This window comes from Equus przewalskii, chromosome 1, assembly GCF_037783145.1.
Source record: "Equus przewalskii isolate Varuska chromosome 1, EquPr2, whole genome shotgun sequence".
Classification (NCBI taxonomy): Eukaryota; Metazoa; Chordata; class Mammalia; order Perissodactyla; family Equidae; genus Equus; species Equus przewalskii.
The window spans coordinates 57,365,139-57,381,897 of record NC_091831.1 but is presented as its reverse complement, the minus strand read 5'-3'; the positions used below and the strand labels follow the sequence as shown (position 1 = coordinate 57,381,897).

At 41.4% G+C, this 16,759-nt stretch overlaps 1 protein-coding gene and 2 pseudogenes across 1 annotated transcript in view; all 3 read right to left on the bottom strand.

The window, feature by feature from the left end:
- The window catches only part of KIFBP (kinesin family binding protein), a 38,809-nt gene extending 29,081 nt beyond the window's left edge, over positions 1-9,728 (bottom strand). Inside the window, exon 1 of the mRNA XM_070564531.1 lies at positions 9,135-9,728. Within this exon, the coding sequence (XP_070420632.1) occupies positions 9,135-9,560 (426 nt within the window). The 5' untranslated portion in view covers positions 9,561-9,728. The remainder of the gene's footprint in view (positions 1-9,134) is intronic.
- On the bottom strand, positions 3,046-4,206 carry LOC103557573 (vitamin D 25-hydroxylase pseudogene; annotated as a pseudogene).
- Positions 9,729-11,542: 1,814 nt separating the features above from the next.
- Positions 11,543-12,977, bottom strand: LOC103557582 (unconventional myosin-XVIIIa pseudogene; annotated as a pseudogene).
- Between the last annotated feature and the right edge of the window lie 3,782 nt (positions 12,978-16,759).

Genomic DNA, 16,759 nt, shown 5'->3' with positions numbered 1-16,759 from the left:
AATAGAAATACCTTATGACCCAGCCATCCCACTACTGGGTATCTACCCTAAGAACCTGAAATCAGCAATTCCAAAAGTCCCATGCACCCCTATGTTCATCGAAGCATTATTTACAATAGCCAAGACGTGGAACCAACCTAAGCGCCCAGCAACTGATGACTGGATAAAGAAGATATGGTATATATATACAATGGAATACTACTCAGCCATAAAAAAGGACAAAATCGTCCCATTCACAACAACATGGATGGACCTTGAGGGTATTATGTTAAGTGAAATAAGTCAGACAGAGAAAGATGAACTCTGTATGACTCCACTCACAGGTGGAAGTTAACATATAGACAAAGAGAATTGATCGGTGGTCACCAGGGGAAAGGGGGAGTGGGGGCAGGGCACAAAGGGTGAAGTGGTGCACCTACAACATGACTAACAATAATGTACAACTGAAGTTTCACAAGGTTGTAAACTATCATAATCTTAATTAAAAAAACAAACACACATGAAAAAATATTTCAATAACTTCTATATTATTGGTTTCTTTTGTAATTCTTTACATTCTATTTTATACATTTAAAATCATTATTGTTTTATGAAACACAGGCTTCACTAGACTGCAAAAGGGGCACATGACAAAAAATATTTAGAAACCCTCAGTTCCAAGGTAACTTGATCATTCTCCTGGAACAGAGACTGCTGGTCTCCTGGCTTCACATAATATACCTATTCTATATGTATATGTTTAAGCGACTTGCTCAGTCCTCAGTGTCTAGGACTGTAGGTCATAGTGACAATGTACTGAGATTCGTTAGTTCTCTCCTCTATACTACTTATGAGGTCCTTTGCAGGACCCTGGGGAAGTCAAATATAAAATAAAAACAGCTAAAAAAGTACTACTGGTGAATTCCACAAACATGTAAGGAAGAAACAATACCAAATCTACACAAATTCTTCCAGAAAAGTGAAGAGGAAAGGTCACTTCCCATCTCATACTAAACCAAAGGCCTAACAAGAAAACTACAGATTGATACCCTTCATGTGCATACAAAAAATGTTAACAAAATTTTAGCAAATTGACTCCAACAATATATAGAAAGTCTAATACTTTACCCAAGTTTTACTTAGGAAAAACTCTAAGTGGAGTTTATCACACGAAGGAAACTTTGGTTTAACATTGAAAAATCAATCAATGTAATTCACCATATTAACAGACTAAAAAAGAAACAAACATGATCATCTCAGACACAGCGATGAAACAACGATGCTGAGTGAAAGAAGTCAGAACAAAAGAAGAGTATGTACACTGTATGATTCCATAATGAAAATTTAGAAAACGTAGAGGAGGAGGACAAGGAGAAGGGAGAGAGAGAATAAAGGAGGGAGGGAAGGATCACAAAGGAGCACAATGAAACTTTCAGTGGTGATGGTTATGTTCATTACTTTGACTGCAGCGATTGTTTCATGGGTATATACCTATGTCAAAATTCATCAAATTGTATACTTAAGATATGTGGGTTTATTGTATGTCAATGGTACCTCAATAAAGCTATCAACACACACAAAAGGTACTCCTTATACATATATATCCTGGCAGTGGGGAGAATAATCTAATTTTTCAGGGAATTTTACTACAGTGAATTAGTTAAATATCACTCAAAATGATAATGCAAGTGTATACTGCCGATAGCAAAAATTAGAAGAAAACCAGAGGAAAATCTCCCTAGGGCCCCCAGAACCTGGTGAAGACAGAAGCGGACAGTCTCTTTTGATAATCTAACGTGGGTCCACATCCTGTATATCTATAGTGTCCCAGGAAGGAGACACCAGATTGAGTCAAAGCAGTCGGAACACTATAATCCCCCATGAACTGACACTTTCAAACTTTTTCCTACACATAGACACACACACACATGTATAGGTAGTCTTTCACGCAAATGAAATCATTCTACATAATTCCAAACATGCCATATGGTCTTCCCTCTCCCTCTTAATATTGATAATTTTGGTTAACAGATATAAATGATTATTTTTAATAGCTGCATACTGTTCTTCTCTATGGATGTACCAGAACATATTTAACCATATATCTACTGACTGATATTTATTCTTTTTTTTAAATTAACAATGCTGTGATGAACATCCATGTTAACATACCTTTGCATACCTGTCCCAATATTATTTTAGAATATTGATGTGGAACTTATAAGTCAAAGTCTTGACTCAAGAGTTTTTTTGTTTTTCCGTTCTTTTTTTGCTAAGATTCGCCCTGAGCTAACATCTGTTGCCAATCTTCTTTTTTTTTTGCTTGAGGAAGATTAGCCCTAAGCTAACATCTGTACCAATCTTCCTCTATTTTGTACGTGGATCGCTGCCAGTGAGCAGCAAGGCTGACAAGAGGTGTAGGTCCACGCCCAGGTTTTGAACTGAGAATCTGGGCTGCCAAAGCAGAGTGTACCAAACTTAACCATTATGCCACTGGGCCAGCCCATTGACTCGAGAGTTTTGACAACTACTCATCTCCAGAAAAGTTCTATGAATTTCTATTTCCACTAGCAATAATGCTAATGGATAGTATCCATTTCCTCAATCTCTTCAACAACGAGTATAATAAATATCTTTAATAATTTCTGCCAATCTGTTACAATTTTTCTATTTCATTCTTTTAGTTTGCTTATCATTAGTGAGGTCAAATCTCTCATCATGTATAGCAAATATTAAATGTAATAAAATGCTATAGTGTGGTAATGGAATAAACAGATCAACTGAATAGAATTTGGAAACAGTCTAGCACAAACCGAATCTAATTAAATTACTATTGCTTAACTGTTTTAGTACCTGGCAGGCTAGTTTTAGTGCATTACTTTTCTTTTTTTTTCATAGCTAATGCTTATTATTGCTTATTATTAGTAGTAGTACTGTTTTTAAAGACAGATCTGTGTTCATTGGCTTTATGACGCTGTGACTTTTGTCTAAACACACAGACTAATTAAACAAGGTTCAGAGGTGAGGTGAACATATAGTCTTGTTCCACAAAACATCCATGCACTTTCAGTGTCTTTCTGCACAGATGAGGTAAGGCTGCGGTTGGCATGTCATGCCTAACCTGGGCTTCAGATTTGGAACCAGTTCATCTGGAGAATGCAAGTGAAACAGCTGAAGCAATGCTGTAAAAAACAGGAACATTTCCACTGAGCCAGCTGTTCTCCAGGACCATCTCTTCTTCCTAAGCAAAAAGGAAGCAAAGCTTCCTTCTCGGCAAAAAGTCCACTGCTGTCCAGAAATTGCTCAGGATAGAATACTTCTGGGTCTCTCCAGTACTCTTCATTGAAGTGTACAGAATAAAGATTTGTAATAACTGCTTTGCCTTTAGGAATGGAATCACCACATACAACTACATCTACAGAGGCTCCATGGAAAATCGCTAATGGCGCTATATTACAGAATCTTAAAACTTCACACAAAACTGCCTCAGTATAAGGCATTTTGCATGTGTCATCCCAAGATGGCTTCCCACTGGGTCCCATAATTAAATCAAGCTCCTTCTGAACCCGTCCTTGAATGTTAGGATAAAGGGCCATGAAAAGAACTGCCCACCATAGCACATTGGTTATAGTTTTGGTTCCAGCAATGATGAGTTCATCCACAGAGAAAATTAGCTTTTCTTTGGAGAAAGCAGACGATGGGTCATTTTTACCTTGATCCATCTCATCTAAATAAGCACCAACAAAATGCTGAGGCAACTGAGGCTTTTTGTCACCAGGAACTTTTTCAATAAGCCTGGGGAGAAAAATCGTAGGCCACAGCTGCATTTCTAAGCAGCTGTTGATGTTTTCCAAAAGGTAAGATGCCAATCCATGGAAAGGCTGAGGCACTGGCAGCCAGCTCCACATTTTCACCAAATAACTCGATCGTGCTGAAAATCAGTGTCTTCATAAGCAAACTGTTTTCCAAAAATGATCAGATCAGTTATGTTTGAAACAGCATTTGTTATTAATTGTTTAAAGTCAAGAGGAAAGGTCTACCTTTGCATATTTCAATACCATCAATGAAAACTTTGGTTTCTTCTAAGATTTTAGACTCAAAGATTTTGCCAGATCCAAAATAGCAAAAGCTGTTTACAGCTAATCTTCTGTGATCAATCCATCCTCAGCCATATCTGGAATCGAGTAAGCCTCCCATTTTTGTCATCATCATGAACAAAGGAAGACATGGTCTGTCCACAAAAATGTCACTTAGATGGACGGGCTACTCCTTTACTGCCTCACAGCCATTGTGAACCACAGTCACTATGCCTCCAAGACCTAAAGTGAAGATCACTTCCTCTACTGCCACTCCGATCCAGGCCACCTTCATGTCTCCCGTATGTTAGCACAACAGCCTCCTGTCTCTCTAAAGATGATTCTCCACACGGCACACTCCTGCTTCCTGGCCTTTGTGCTTGTTCTCTTGGCCTGGAACGTCCTTCCCCTAGAATTCCTACAGCTTTCTCCTTTATTTCCTTTAAGGCTTTGCTCAGATGCCTTCTTTGCAGTGAGGCCTGCTCTGATTAACCTATTTAAAATTTCACCCCCTAGCATTTTCCATCTCCCTGATTTAGTTTATGTCATCCTCCGTACTCTAACATATTATATAATTTAACATTATATAATTTACTTATTGTGTTTATGTTGTGTGTCTTGCCTGCCACTAGAATGTAAGCTACACGAGGGCAGAGATTTTTATCTCTGCTTTGTTTACTGCTATATCTTTGCACCCAGGACAGTACATAGTATATGAAGACAACTGACAAATATATGCTGAATTAATGAATAGTGGTGGAGGCACACATTTAACCATATTATTACAACACCATGGGCTAAGTGCTAATAACAGAGGAATGCGAAGAGTGCTGTTGATGAAAACTGGTAAATAACTGCCACACACTTTTCAACCTTTGCTTGGGCTGTTTTCTCTCTGGAATGCCTCCCTCGAGTGCCATGCTGTATAGCAAATCATACCAAGTCTTTAGGGACCATCCTCCACAGAGCCTTTGTTGGTGCACTCTTTTTCTCTCTCTCCTTTGAACCACCAAAGCACATGCTTAGAAGCAACCATGACAGTTATTTAATAATACCTTCAACAAGAAACATTCATGTTCTCGTCTTCTGCTTGCCTGCTAAATTAGACACTCCTCAGAATCAGTGATTTCACCTCTTTGGTCTTTGAATCCTCCATAGACTCTCAGTGCTGTGCTTACAGGTCTCAATAAATGCTTATTACACAAATAAATTAATATGTTGTCAACTCTACTTGCTTAAAGGAATTATCTTATTGTCTTTACATTTACCTGAAAATAATCTGTAAAAACCACTTGCATTAGTTTTGCTAGCTAGAGAATGCTTCTCAAAATTTGGACTAAGATTAAAGTCACTGCAGAAGCTTACACATTCAGAGTGAATCTCCAAGGAAAGGGTAATTCTCAATGTGGTACATTTCTATTTAAGATTGCCTCTAAAATGAATGTGTAAGACCTGAGGACTGGTTGTCTTCCTTTCAGGAATTATAAAGAAGGCCAGCCCAGAGGTGTGGTGGTTAAGTTCGTGTGTTCCACTTCAGCAGCCTAGGGTTCTTAGGTTAGGATCCCAGGCGCAGACCTACACACTGCTCATTCAGGCCATGCTCTGCCAGCATCCCTTATACAAAATAGAGGAAGACTGGCACAGACGTTAGCTCAGGACAATTTTCCTCAAGCAAAAAGAGGAAGACTGGCAACAGATGTTACCTCAGGGCCAATCTTCCTCACCAAAAAGAAAAAGAAATAAGTTGAAGCTAATGTTTAAAACAAAAAAGAATTATAAAGAATTGAATTCACAGACTTCATAAAAGTAGGTGTCACTTGAAGTGACTGTCATTTCTCATAAGCAATTTTCAAGTCTAAATTATTTTCTGTGAGCACACACCTCCGAATCCTTCCAGAAGTACAGGAAATAACCGTCTCCTCCCACTTCCAAAAAGGTATAGTATTTTAACAACTTACACTAACTTTGACATTGTCAGAATTGGGAAATAATTCTAAGACAATGGGAGACCTTTAGCAGTGTTTCACAACTAAGATCAAATCCTGCCATAGCTAATAGTTAATATCTTAGGTGGTTTTCAACTTAAGCCTAAGGCAGAGACAGGCAAACAATGTCTACTCTTCAATGCACACATCCTTTTCACTTTCGCTCCTCTCTCTTTTTCCTCTGTCCCTTATGCACCTAACAGCACAGATTAGCCCTCTTCGATTTTACCACCTCCAGTAAGGGCCCTCTTTGTAAAGGACCATGGTCACCTCAAATAGTTGTACCAGCAATAAGACTGGTTAATCGAGCCAAATTCTCAAATACATTGAACCAGATCTGTGTATCCCAAGATGAGTCTTCCAGCACATTTATGATTTAACTTGTAATCTGTTATGATAGGAGACTCAGACCACCTGCTTCCCGAAAAGAATGTTCATTGCAAATGTAGCCTTCCTTTCGGTTCAAATATTTACATACGAAAAACAATTTCCTATTCTGCAAGACACCATTTCACATAATTGGTTTAAAAATACTTCTAAATTTGCAGGCCTAATAAATTGTTCCGTAATTAATAACCAAGAACATTAGAGTAGCACCTAACTGCCTTCAGTTATTTTTGTCCTCACATGAGAAAAAATTAAAATTCAGAGAAGTGAAGGTCAAGTTTTATCTGAAGAAAGAGGACTTAACCTCTAGTCTCATGCTTTCACATCTCATGATTTCTCTAGAATATTATGACGCTTTGTACCAACATACCAAAGATCAAATATATTCAATGGAAATCATAGAAATACAGTCCATTCCTAGAGAACTGGAGGGTGGAAAGTAAAATCTAAGAACTATATATATTTGCTTTACCTAAATCCAGTTTCCCTTTAACAATGTAACGCACTAGAGAGCTGCAAAAGCCTAGAATAATTCTTGTAAAAACTGGTTTAAATAGGATTTAAGCCCCTACCTGAAATAACACAACTGCCAAACAGCCCTTCTGCACTTTTCCTTCAAAGCACTCACCACAATGTGCAGTTGATAATTACATTAATTTTCTCTCTCAGAAGAGTGACTCCCTAAAATCCTTCACGTCTTCATCCCCAGCACTCGGCAGAGCCCTTGCTGAGCACACATGGATCCAAAACGAAACAGGTGAGCTCAGGCAGTGTCAGAGCTCCGGAAACCTCTGCCTCCTTCTGAGGTCAGGACACCTTTCCAAACACAAGCTTGTCTTCTGGCCTTTTCCTCTGCCAGTCAGCAGCAATGTGACTGTCTGCAAATTGGTCAGCATTTCTGTGCTGCAGTTTCCTCCTCAGTAAAATGGGGAAGACCTCTTTTCATATTTTTATATTCACTTTTCTTTATTCTTTCAGATAAACATATTCATTTTGTCAAGTTCCAAGAAAAAAGCCTATTGTGATTTCAGCAAGAACTGCATCATACCTATAAATGAATATCGGAATAATACTATTATGCTTAATCTTGCCACCCAGGAACATGGTATATTGCCTTAGAAAATTACCAGTTCTATAACCCCTAATACTGCTTTTGTGAATGCACTTTCTAAAAACATTTTTAACAAGTTATTGCTTGTATACAAGAATACTACTGATACTATATATCTACCTTATATTCTCTGCTTTACTTAACTGATAATTCCAACAGTTTTTTAGTTGATGACTTTAGGTATTTTAGGTATACAAGGATCACATGTGCAAATGATATTTATTTTTATAAATTACTTTATTTTTCCAAAATTAGTAACTCTTATTTGCTTTCTATATTATTGCAATGGCCAGAACTTCTAATTGAGGTTTTGTTCCTGATTTTAGCAAAGATACTTCTAATACTTCACCCTTCAGAAAAGGCTGTTTGAAATACTACATTTCACTGAACGTAAGATGTCACAATTTGTTAAGATACACAATTATTTTATGTCAACAAAACACTGCCAAGTAAATTATGACACAAAATCTATTAGCTTGAAGATGCATCCTGATTTGAGGTATTAAAATAGAATGGAGATTCTATATTACATTAAGGAAGGTTTCGAATTCTATTTGTGAAATATTGGAGTAATTGTTTAAATGTTTATTAAGATCTTAGGCAGCCATACGGTTAAAGAAAATTGAGGTTTTGTTTGAATTCAACATCTTATGAATTTCATTACATCATCCATCCACTCAACAAATATTAAGAATGGCCTACTATGTGCCAGGTACTAAGGTTATAAATAGCGAGCAAAAAGACATAAAGTTCCTGTTATTATATAACTTTTATTTATTGGGTCATGACAATAGAATATGACCTATACAATTTCCTTCTTAATTTTGAGGTTTTCCTTTGAGCCCTACTTAGCATATGATCAATTTTGGTAAATGTTCCCTGGATCACATACATTAGGATCTGCAACTACTGTTTAAGGGTTTGCGGGCTTAAGCAAAGAAGCTGGCACATACAAGGAGTTCATACATATTTATATTTTGAAGTGTTATGTTCCCGACGAGAATGTTAGATTTATTAATGAACCAAGTACCATATAACTGGGAAACTAAGTATCATAAGAATTCAAAGGTAGGAGGGAGGAATAAGTTTGAAACAAAATGACCCAAGGAAAGTTACTAAAAATATGAGGTCACTCTTGAGATAGGTTTTGAAGGCTAGGCAGGAATTCCCTGGGGAGCAAACAAAGTGAATACGGCAAGAATAGAAACGGAAGATTTTAGATACCTTGCTTTAAACTAAGAATGTACTCCAGGCATTCTTTGTAATTTCCTTGGGACTTCAAGACTTAAATTACTTTGGATTTTTTCCTAATTGAATGAACAGGATCTGGGCTGGTGGAGAAGAGGCGGAAAGAGCATTTACGATATAGGTTATCTCGGGCAACCAACGCGATGACCACGACTAAGCGAAGCAGCAGGTGATGGGCTGGAGTGGGCAATGAGGGTGGAGAGGGAGTTTGGAGGCCGCTTATCCCAAAGCCTCAACAACGCGGGGACAAACTGTGCCTTACAACATGTGCCCCTGGCCTTGGCGAGAACTGGGGCCCCTCTCCATCCCCTCGGCTCTGGCCGACAGCAGCGGGGGCCGCACTCTCACCTGCGCCTGGATGTAGAGGGAGACGCAGTCGTGCGACAGGCGGTACTTGCGCAGCAGCCGTAGGCATTTCACCAGATGCTCCTCCCCCGCCGACAGCTCCTCGGTGTCGATGTGGTTCACTCCTAGATGGAACTCGATAACCGCCAGCCTCACTGCCCCCTGGGCGATGGGCCCCTCGGCCTCCACCACCTCAGCCGGCAGCCCCAGGGCGTGGTCCCCCGCGCCCAAGCCGTCTTCGGCCTGAGGCCGCTCATCCTCGTCCTCAGGCGCGGGCCCCAGCAGCGCCTTGACCTCTTCCAGCAGCGCTCGCGCGCCGTATTTGGACTTGTACGGTTCCTTCTCGGGGTTTTTATGCAATTCAACCCGCGACAAGGCCAGCGCGGCCTGGAATTGCTCACGAATCTCTGCCCAGGGAGCGTTCGCCATAGCGGCCTGTACAGCCTAGGGTTCCTCAATGTTTGCAATCGGGGCTCCCGCCTTCTTTCTGCTTTGCGACACTTCACTTACGGCCCCGACACGCCGCCGCAGAACGGTAACCAATGGAGTCCGCCAAGGGAACCGCAATATGCTCTACGCTGACCAATGGGAAGGCGTAGTGGTCACCATAGCAACCGTTGTCATGGAAGCAAAGCTGTCAATGAGGGTGGGCACAGGGGCTGCCCCGCCCTCTGAAGTAGTCAGGTCCTCCCTCTCTCTCTTGACCCCGTGAAGTTGTATCTATATAAAGACATCAGGTGACTTGAACAGAACACATGGAAGTATTGCTTACAAACATTGCTAGCTAACTACTCTCGTTAATTGATATATGCTCAGAAGAAGAAACCGTTTGATATTAGCGTATAACCCAGCCCATCACTGGATAAAAATGTAACAAGGATTTACCAAGGATAAATAATTTATTAATTAATATCTAGCCTCTTGAGTAAAAGCTATGAATGTAAAAAGCACTCAATGATCGATAAATATTTTCACTTCAACTCTGAAATACAGGTTGGAGAAATGTGTACACAACTTCCCAAAGTAACACGAGTTAAGTCCCAGAGCTGTGACAAGCCACCTCATGCAGGGCTTTTTCCATTACATGCCTTCGTAAATTATCAAGTCAAATCTGGGGGGAGGGACAGAGAAGGTTTTAGCTTTTTTTTTCCACATGGAAAAGGACATTTATTTTCAGATATCATGTAAACAGAAAAGAGAGCATAGCCCAATGAGGACAAACCAACTGTAGGAGTGAAGTGGGGACAGCAGATGGCAGCAGCACCAGGCACCGCCCTTGGGCCCCCAAGTCTGATGGGGTTGGCGGGATGACTTTTAGGGTGGGAGCTGGGATGGTCAGGCCGCATGTTGTCACAGCTTGGATAAGTATGTGGGGTCAGGACGACTGGAAGAAGAAAAATAACGCAGGCTCAAAACACAGAGTGAGGACTCATGTCTAATACACAGTAGCACTGACCAAATCTTCCGTCTTCAGTTTTTCTGATGACAAGCCCTCAACCCAAGGTCTTCCCTCTCAAGTTGAGCTTATGGTCCAGGCAACTTGGACAGAGCGGGAGGGAGGCAGTGCTTGAATAAGCCCTGAATTGGCATAGCTGGAATGAATCGGTTTACTTATAAGCAAGTCACTGCTCTTAACACACTGATGAGACGAGGAGGGGTGGGGGCTGGAAGTTCCAGATGGTACATATGTACCCCGTCTGTGTAGGTTTGTTCAACCCAAACCCAGAAGCACCTGAGTGCCTCTCCCCATGCTGACTTTTAAGAACCTGGACCCAGCTCTGCTCACAAATCTATCCAGCTTCACAGAGAAATAACTGCTCTCTGAAGAGTGAAGATGGAGATGAGATTCTCCTAGTCATTCACCAGGGTCGCACCTGCCACTGCAGTCCCCTCCCACTCTCAGGGATGCAGCTGTGATGGAGAGGTTGGGTATTTAAATTAAAAAGTAAAAAGACTGCAGGCCCTGAGAAGAGAAAGCCCTCACCCCAAGCAAGGGGGAAGGAATTGTTGTTCCTACCCCTAACTCCTCCCCATGGACTCAGCAACCTAGAATGTTCTGGTAGGCAATCTGTCCACCGTCCCTGAGCAGGGGGCTGAGATGAGGGTCAGCTTGCTGGCTCCATGCAGTGCCAAGCCAACTGCCACTGCCCACGGTGGCCCAAGGTAGAAGCCAAGAGGATGGCACTTGGAGGCAGAAGGAGCAAAAAGTTCCGTTTTCAGAAACTTGTCTTCCCTCCACCTCTTCCATGTGGAGATGTCAGACACTCACAGCCTGGAAAGCCACCTGACCCAAGAGGGTTGGGTGTTTCCCATACAGATCAGCAGTCAGGTGGGGGAGCCCCGCCCTTTCCTGGGAGAGGCACCATGGCAGCAGCAGGCCAGGTGGGACGGGTGTGGACCACTCCCCAGGGCTATACATTGGTCTCCATTGGCTTGGCCTCTGTGTTGCTGTCACTGAGATAGTTGTGGGAGTATGAGGGCCTGGAGGTGCTGTCGAGAGGGTCGTGCATGATCATCTGACCGGTCAGGGGCAAGGGACTGCCAGTAGCTGATGGCACTGGAAATCTTCAAGCTGCCCTCACTGGAAGCTTCCTTGGAAGGCACCTTGTTTTTTGACAACCACAACTTGACCCCGTTGACACGGTTCCCCAGCTCCGAGTCCACATCTGAGTCCCCCTCGCTGTTGATGAGGTCCTCATTCTCATTGCTCTCCATCTGGACCTCAACGGCGGCCTGCAGGTCCCCAATGTGCTTGAATGCCAGTTATAGATCGGCCTGCAGGCTCTGGTGAGCAGCCTCCAGACTCTCCAGATCCATTTCCAGTTCATACTTCTTGCTGCTTGCCTCGGCCTCCTTCCTGGCAAGCTCGCCCATCTCCTCCTTGGTGTCCCAGAGCTGCCACTGAAACCTCTTGTTCTGCTGCTTCTCCCAATTCTCAGCTGCTGTGCTCTGATCCCACTCCTCTGTCAGCTTCTCCACGTTCTCCTTGAGCCAGCTAGCCAGGGCCCTTTCGAACTCCAGGCACATCTCCAGCTCCTGGATCTTAGCTTCCTGCCTACTCACCGGAACTTGTTCACCATGGACTGCCCCAGGAACTCCACTTGGCTCTGGCGGGCTTGTAACTTCTCCTGCAGCTCTTGCTTCTCCTTATTGGTTTCTTCTCGCTGGGCTTGGGGATCATTCATCTGAGCCAGGTCCCAGGAGGCCTGAGCCACAGCCACCTTGTGCTTCTTCATCAGCTCATTCGTGTCCTCCTGACCCTCCTCCAGCTACTTCTGGATCTCGTTCTTCTCCTGCTGAAGGTGGCTCAGCTGCTCCTCCAGTGCCATCTTGGCTCTGGTGATGTCATTGATCTGCAGGTGTAGGTCTTCGATCTCCCCCTCCATTGCTTTCTGTGCTTGGATGGCTGCTGCACAGGTGAGCTCTGACCGCTCCGGCTGGTTCTTCAGCTGGGCCGTCTCCCTCTTGCTGGGTGCATTGTTCTTCAGGTGGTCCAGCCCTAGCTCTGTAAAGCCCTTTGAGATACGCAAAGGAGCACTGATTTTGGAAGCTCATAGACAGAAAGTTTGAATCTCAGCTTTGCTTCTAATTGACAAGTTAAATTTTCTAAGCTTCAGGTTTCTCATAATAAACGCAAATGATGTTACTTCTCTCTACAGAACTATTCTAGGGAGTATAAATGAAATTAAATATCCATCTTTAAAATGTTAGTGTTCCTCAGGATCCCTTCCTGATCTCCCAGGAGGACCTATGGATTTCCAGGGCTTCCATGACATGTGCTGCTCAGTTCCAAAACTTGGTCTACCAGCCAGAGGGCTCTCCGGAGCTCCAGGCAGTATTATCCATCTCCCAACTGGAACAACCACACCTGAGTGTTCCACTCACTCCTGTATATCAGTATGTTCAAATCAGAACTCATTACCTTCCTATTCACATGCCCCTCCCTCCCACACCACGTTTGCTCTTAAGTTCTGCATCTCAGTGAATGGCACCTCTATACACCGAGGTGATTTCCTGCACCCTCCTTTCTTCTCTCATCCTTAAATAGAAAACCAAGTACCGTTCCAGTCCACCTCCTAAATAGTTCTTACATCTGTCTACTTTTCATATCCAATAGTTTGGACCACCATTGTCTGAATTACTTTTAACAGGTATTCTTGCTGCCAGTCTGGCTTCCTACCAGTACATTTTCCACAACACTTTGGATGACTCATTCACTCATTCAATAAATATTTAAAGTGTTAATTTGCCAGGCACTGTTGTAGGCTCATGAATTCAGCAGTTAAAAATGGACAAAAATCTCTGCCCTAGTATAGGGAAAGACATTAAAGATATTAAAAAGTAAACTATAGAGTAACGTCAGATGATGAGTGTTATGGAAACAACAAAAAAGGAGGAGATAAGGAGTGTTAGCAGGTGAGGCAAGGGTGCAATTTTTAAACAGACTGGTCAGGAAAAGCCCTTCTGAGAAGACATCCTTTGAGTAAAGATCTGAAGGTAAGGGACTGAGCCATGAAGACATTAGGCTCATATCCCAGACACAGGAACAGCAAATTCAAAGGCTTTGACACAGGAGTGTGCCTCGTCTTCAAGGAACAAGGAGACCTCTTGGCTGGAGTAGAGATAATGGACAGAGAAGTAGGAGATGAAGTCAGAAAAGTAATGTGGGCCTGATTATGCAGGGTTTGTAAGGCCGCTATAGGGACTTTGGATATTCTGAGTGAGATGGGAGCTGTTGGATGGTTTTGAAGAAAGGAGTGACAAGATCTGACTTACAGGATTATTCAGAAAACAGACTGAAGGGGGGCGAAGGGAAGAAGCAGGGAGACTGGTAAGAAAATTACCATAATAATCATACTTGGTGCTCAGTATATATCTGTTCATGAATAGCGAAGTGATTGGCACATGGTTAATAATGGGAGCTAATTACTTACTAGGAGCCAGATAACATTCTCTACATTAAAATCATCTGATCTACAGAACAATTCTGTGAGATAGAATTATTATCCCCATTCTACAGTTTAGGAACTGAGATCCAGAGATTAATAGTTTACCGAAGGTCACATAAAATAAGTAGGCAGTTTTGCTCCAGAGCCCACACATTTCTTTTATTGAGGTCATAATAATTGACAACATGGTGAAATTTCACTTGTACATTATTATTTGTCAGTCGCCATAGAAATGCACCCCTTCACTTCTTGTGCCCATCACCAACCTCCTTCCACTGGTAACCACTAAACTGTTCTCTTTGTCCGTGTATTTATCTTCCATGTATGAGTGAAATCATATGATGTTTATCTTTCTCTGTCTGGCTTATTTTGCTTAACATAGTACCCTCGAGGTCTCTCCATGTTGTTGTGAATGGGACAATTTTGTCTTTTTTATGGCTGAGTAGTATTCCATTGTATATATATATATATATATATTTTATTGTATATATATATATGTATATATGCCACATCTTCTTTATCCAATCATCATTCGATGGGCACTTGGGTTGCTTCAGCATCTTGGCTATTGTGAATAGTGCTGCAATGAACATAGGGGTGCATAATTCTCTTTGAATTGTTGATTTCAAGTTCTTTGGATAAATACCCAGCAGTGGGATAGCTGGGTCATATTGTATTTCTTTTTTTTTTTTTTAAAGATTGGCACCTGAGCTAACATCTGTTGCCAATCTTCTTCTTCTTTTTTTCTTCTTCTCGCCAAAGCCTCCCAGTACATAGTTGTATATTCTAGGTGTAGGTCCTCCTGGTTCTACTATGTGGGATGCTGCCTCAGCGAGGCTTGATGAGCAGTACTAAGTCCGTGCCCAGCATCTGAACCAGCGAAACCCTGGCTGCCGAAGCAGAGCACACAAATTCAACCATTTGGCCATGGGATTGGCCCCTTTTTTTATTTTTTGCTGAGGAAGATTCGCCCTGAGGTAACATCCATTGCCAATCTTCCTCTTTTTGCTTGAGGAAGATTGTTGCTGAGCTAACACCTGTGCCAATCTTCCTCTGCTTTGTATGTGGGTCACCACCATAGCATGGCTGCCGATGAGTGGTGTAGGTCAGCACCTGGGAATTGAACCTGGGCCCCCAAAGCAGAGTGCACTGAACTTAACCACTAGGCCACTGGGCTGGCCCCCGTATGGTATTTCTATTTTTAATTTTTTGAGAAATCTCCATATTGTTTTCTATAGTGACTGCAGCAGTTTGCATTCCCACCAGCAGTGCATCAGGGTTCCCTTTTCTCAACATCCTCTCCAACATTTGTTATTTTTTGTCGTGGTTGTTATAGCCATTCTAATGGGTATAAGGCGATATCTTGGTGTAGCTTTGATTTTCATTTCCCTAATGATTAGTGATGTTGAACACTTTTTCATGTGCCTATGGGCATCTGTATATCTTCTTTGGAAAAATGTGTGTTCATATCTTCTGCCCGTTTTTTGATCGGGTTGTTTGTTTTTTTGTTGTTCAGTTGTGTGAGTTCTTTATATATTTTGGAGATTAACCTCTTGTCAGATATATGATTTGCAAATACTTTCTCCCAGTTGGTGGGTTGTCTTTTCATTTTGATCCTGGTTTCCTTTGCCTTACAGAAGCTCTTTAATCTGATGAAGTTCCACTTGTTTATTTTTTCTTTTGTTTCCCTTGCACAAGTAGACATGATATTGAAGAAGATCATTCTAAGACCGATGTCAAAGAGTGTACTGCCTATATTTTCTGCCAGGAATTTTATGGTTTCAGGTCTTACTTTCAAGTCTTTGATCCATTTTGAGTTAATTTTTGTGTATGGTGAAAGAATGTCTACTTTCATTCTTTTGCATGTGGCTTTCCAGTTTTCCCAACACCATTTATTGAAGACTCTCCTTTCTCCATTGTATGTTTTTAGCTCCTTTGTTGAAGATTAGCTGTCCATATATGTTTGGTTTTATTTCTGGGCTTTCAATTCTGTTCCATTGATTTGTGTGTCTATTTTAATACCAGTACCATGCTGTTTTGATCACTATGGCTTTGTAGTATATTTTGAAGTCAGGGATTGTGATGCCTCCAGCTTTATTCTTTTTTCTTAGGATTGCTTTAACTATTTGGGGTCTTTTGTTGCCTGATATGAATTTTAGGATTCTTTGTTCTATTTCCATGAAGAATGTCATTGGGATTCTGCCTGGGATTGCATTGAATCTGTAGATTGCTTTAGGTAGAATGGACATTTTAACTGTATTTATTCTTCCAATCCAGGTGTATGGAATATCTTTCCATTTCTTTATGTCATTGTTGATTTCTTTCAATAATGTCTTATAGTTTTCATTGTATAGGTCTCTCAGCTCCTTGGTTAAATTTATTCCTAGATATTTTCTTTTTGTTGCAATTGTAAATGGGATTGTATTCTTGAGTTCTCTTTCTGTAAGTTCATTAGTAGAGTATAGAAATGCAACTAATTTTTTTTTTTTTTGATATTTTATTTTATTATTTTTTTTTATTAATGTTATGATAGATTACAACCTTGTGAGATTTCAGTTGTACATTTTTGTTAGTCATGTTGTGGGTACACCACTTCCCCCTCCGTGCCCTCCCCCCACCCCCCCTTTTCCCTGGTAACCACCGATCAGATCTCCTTATCAATATGCTAATTTCCACCTA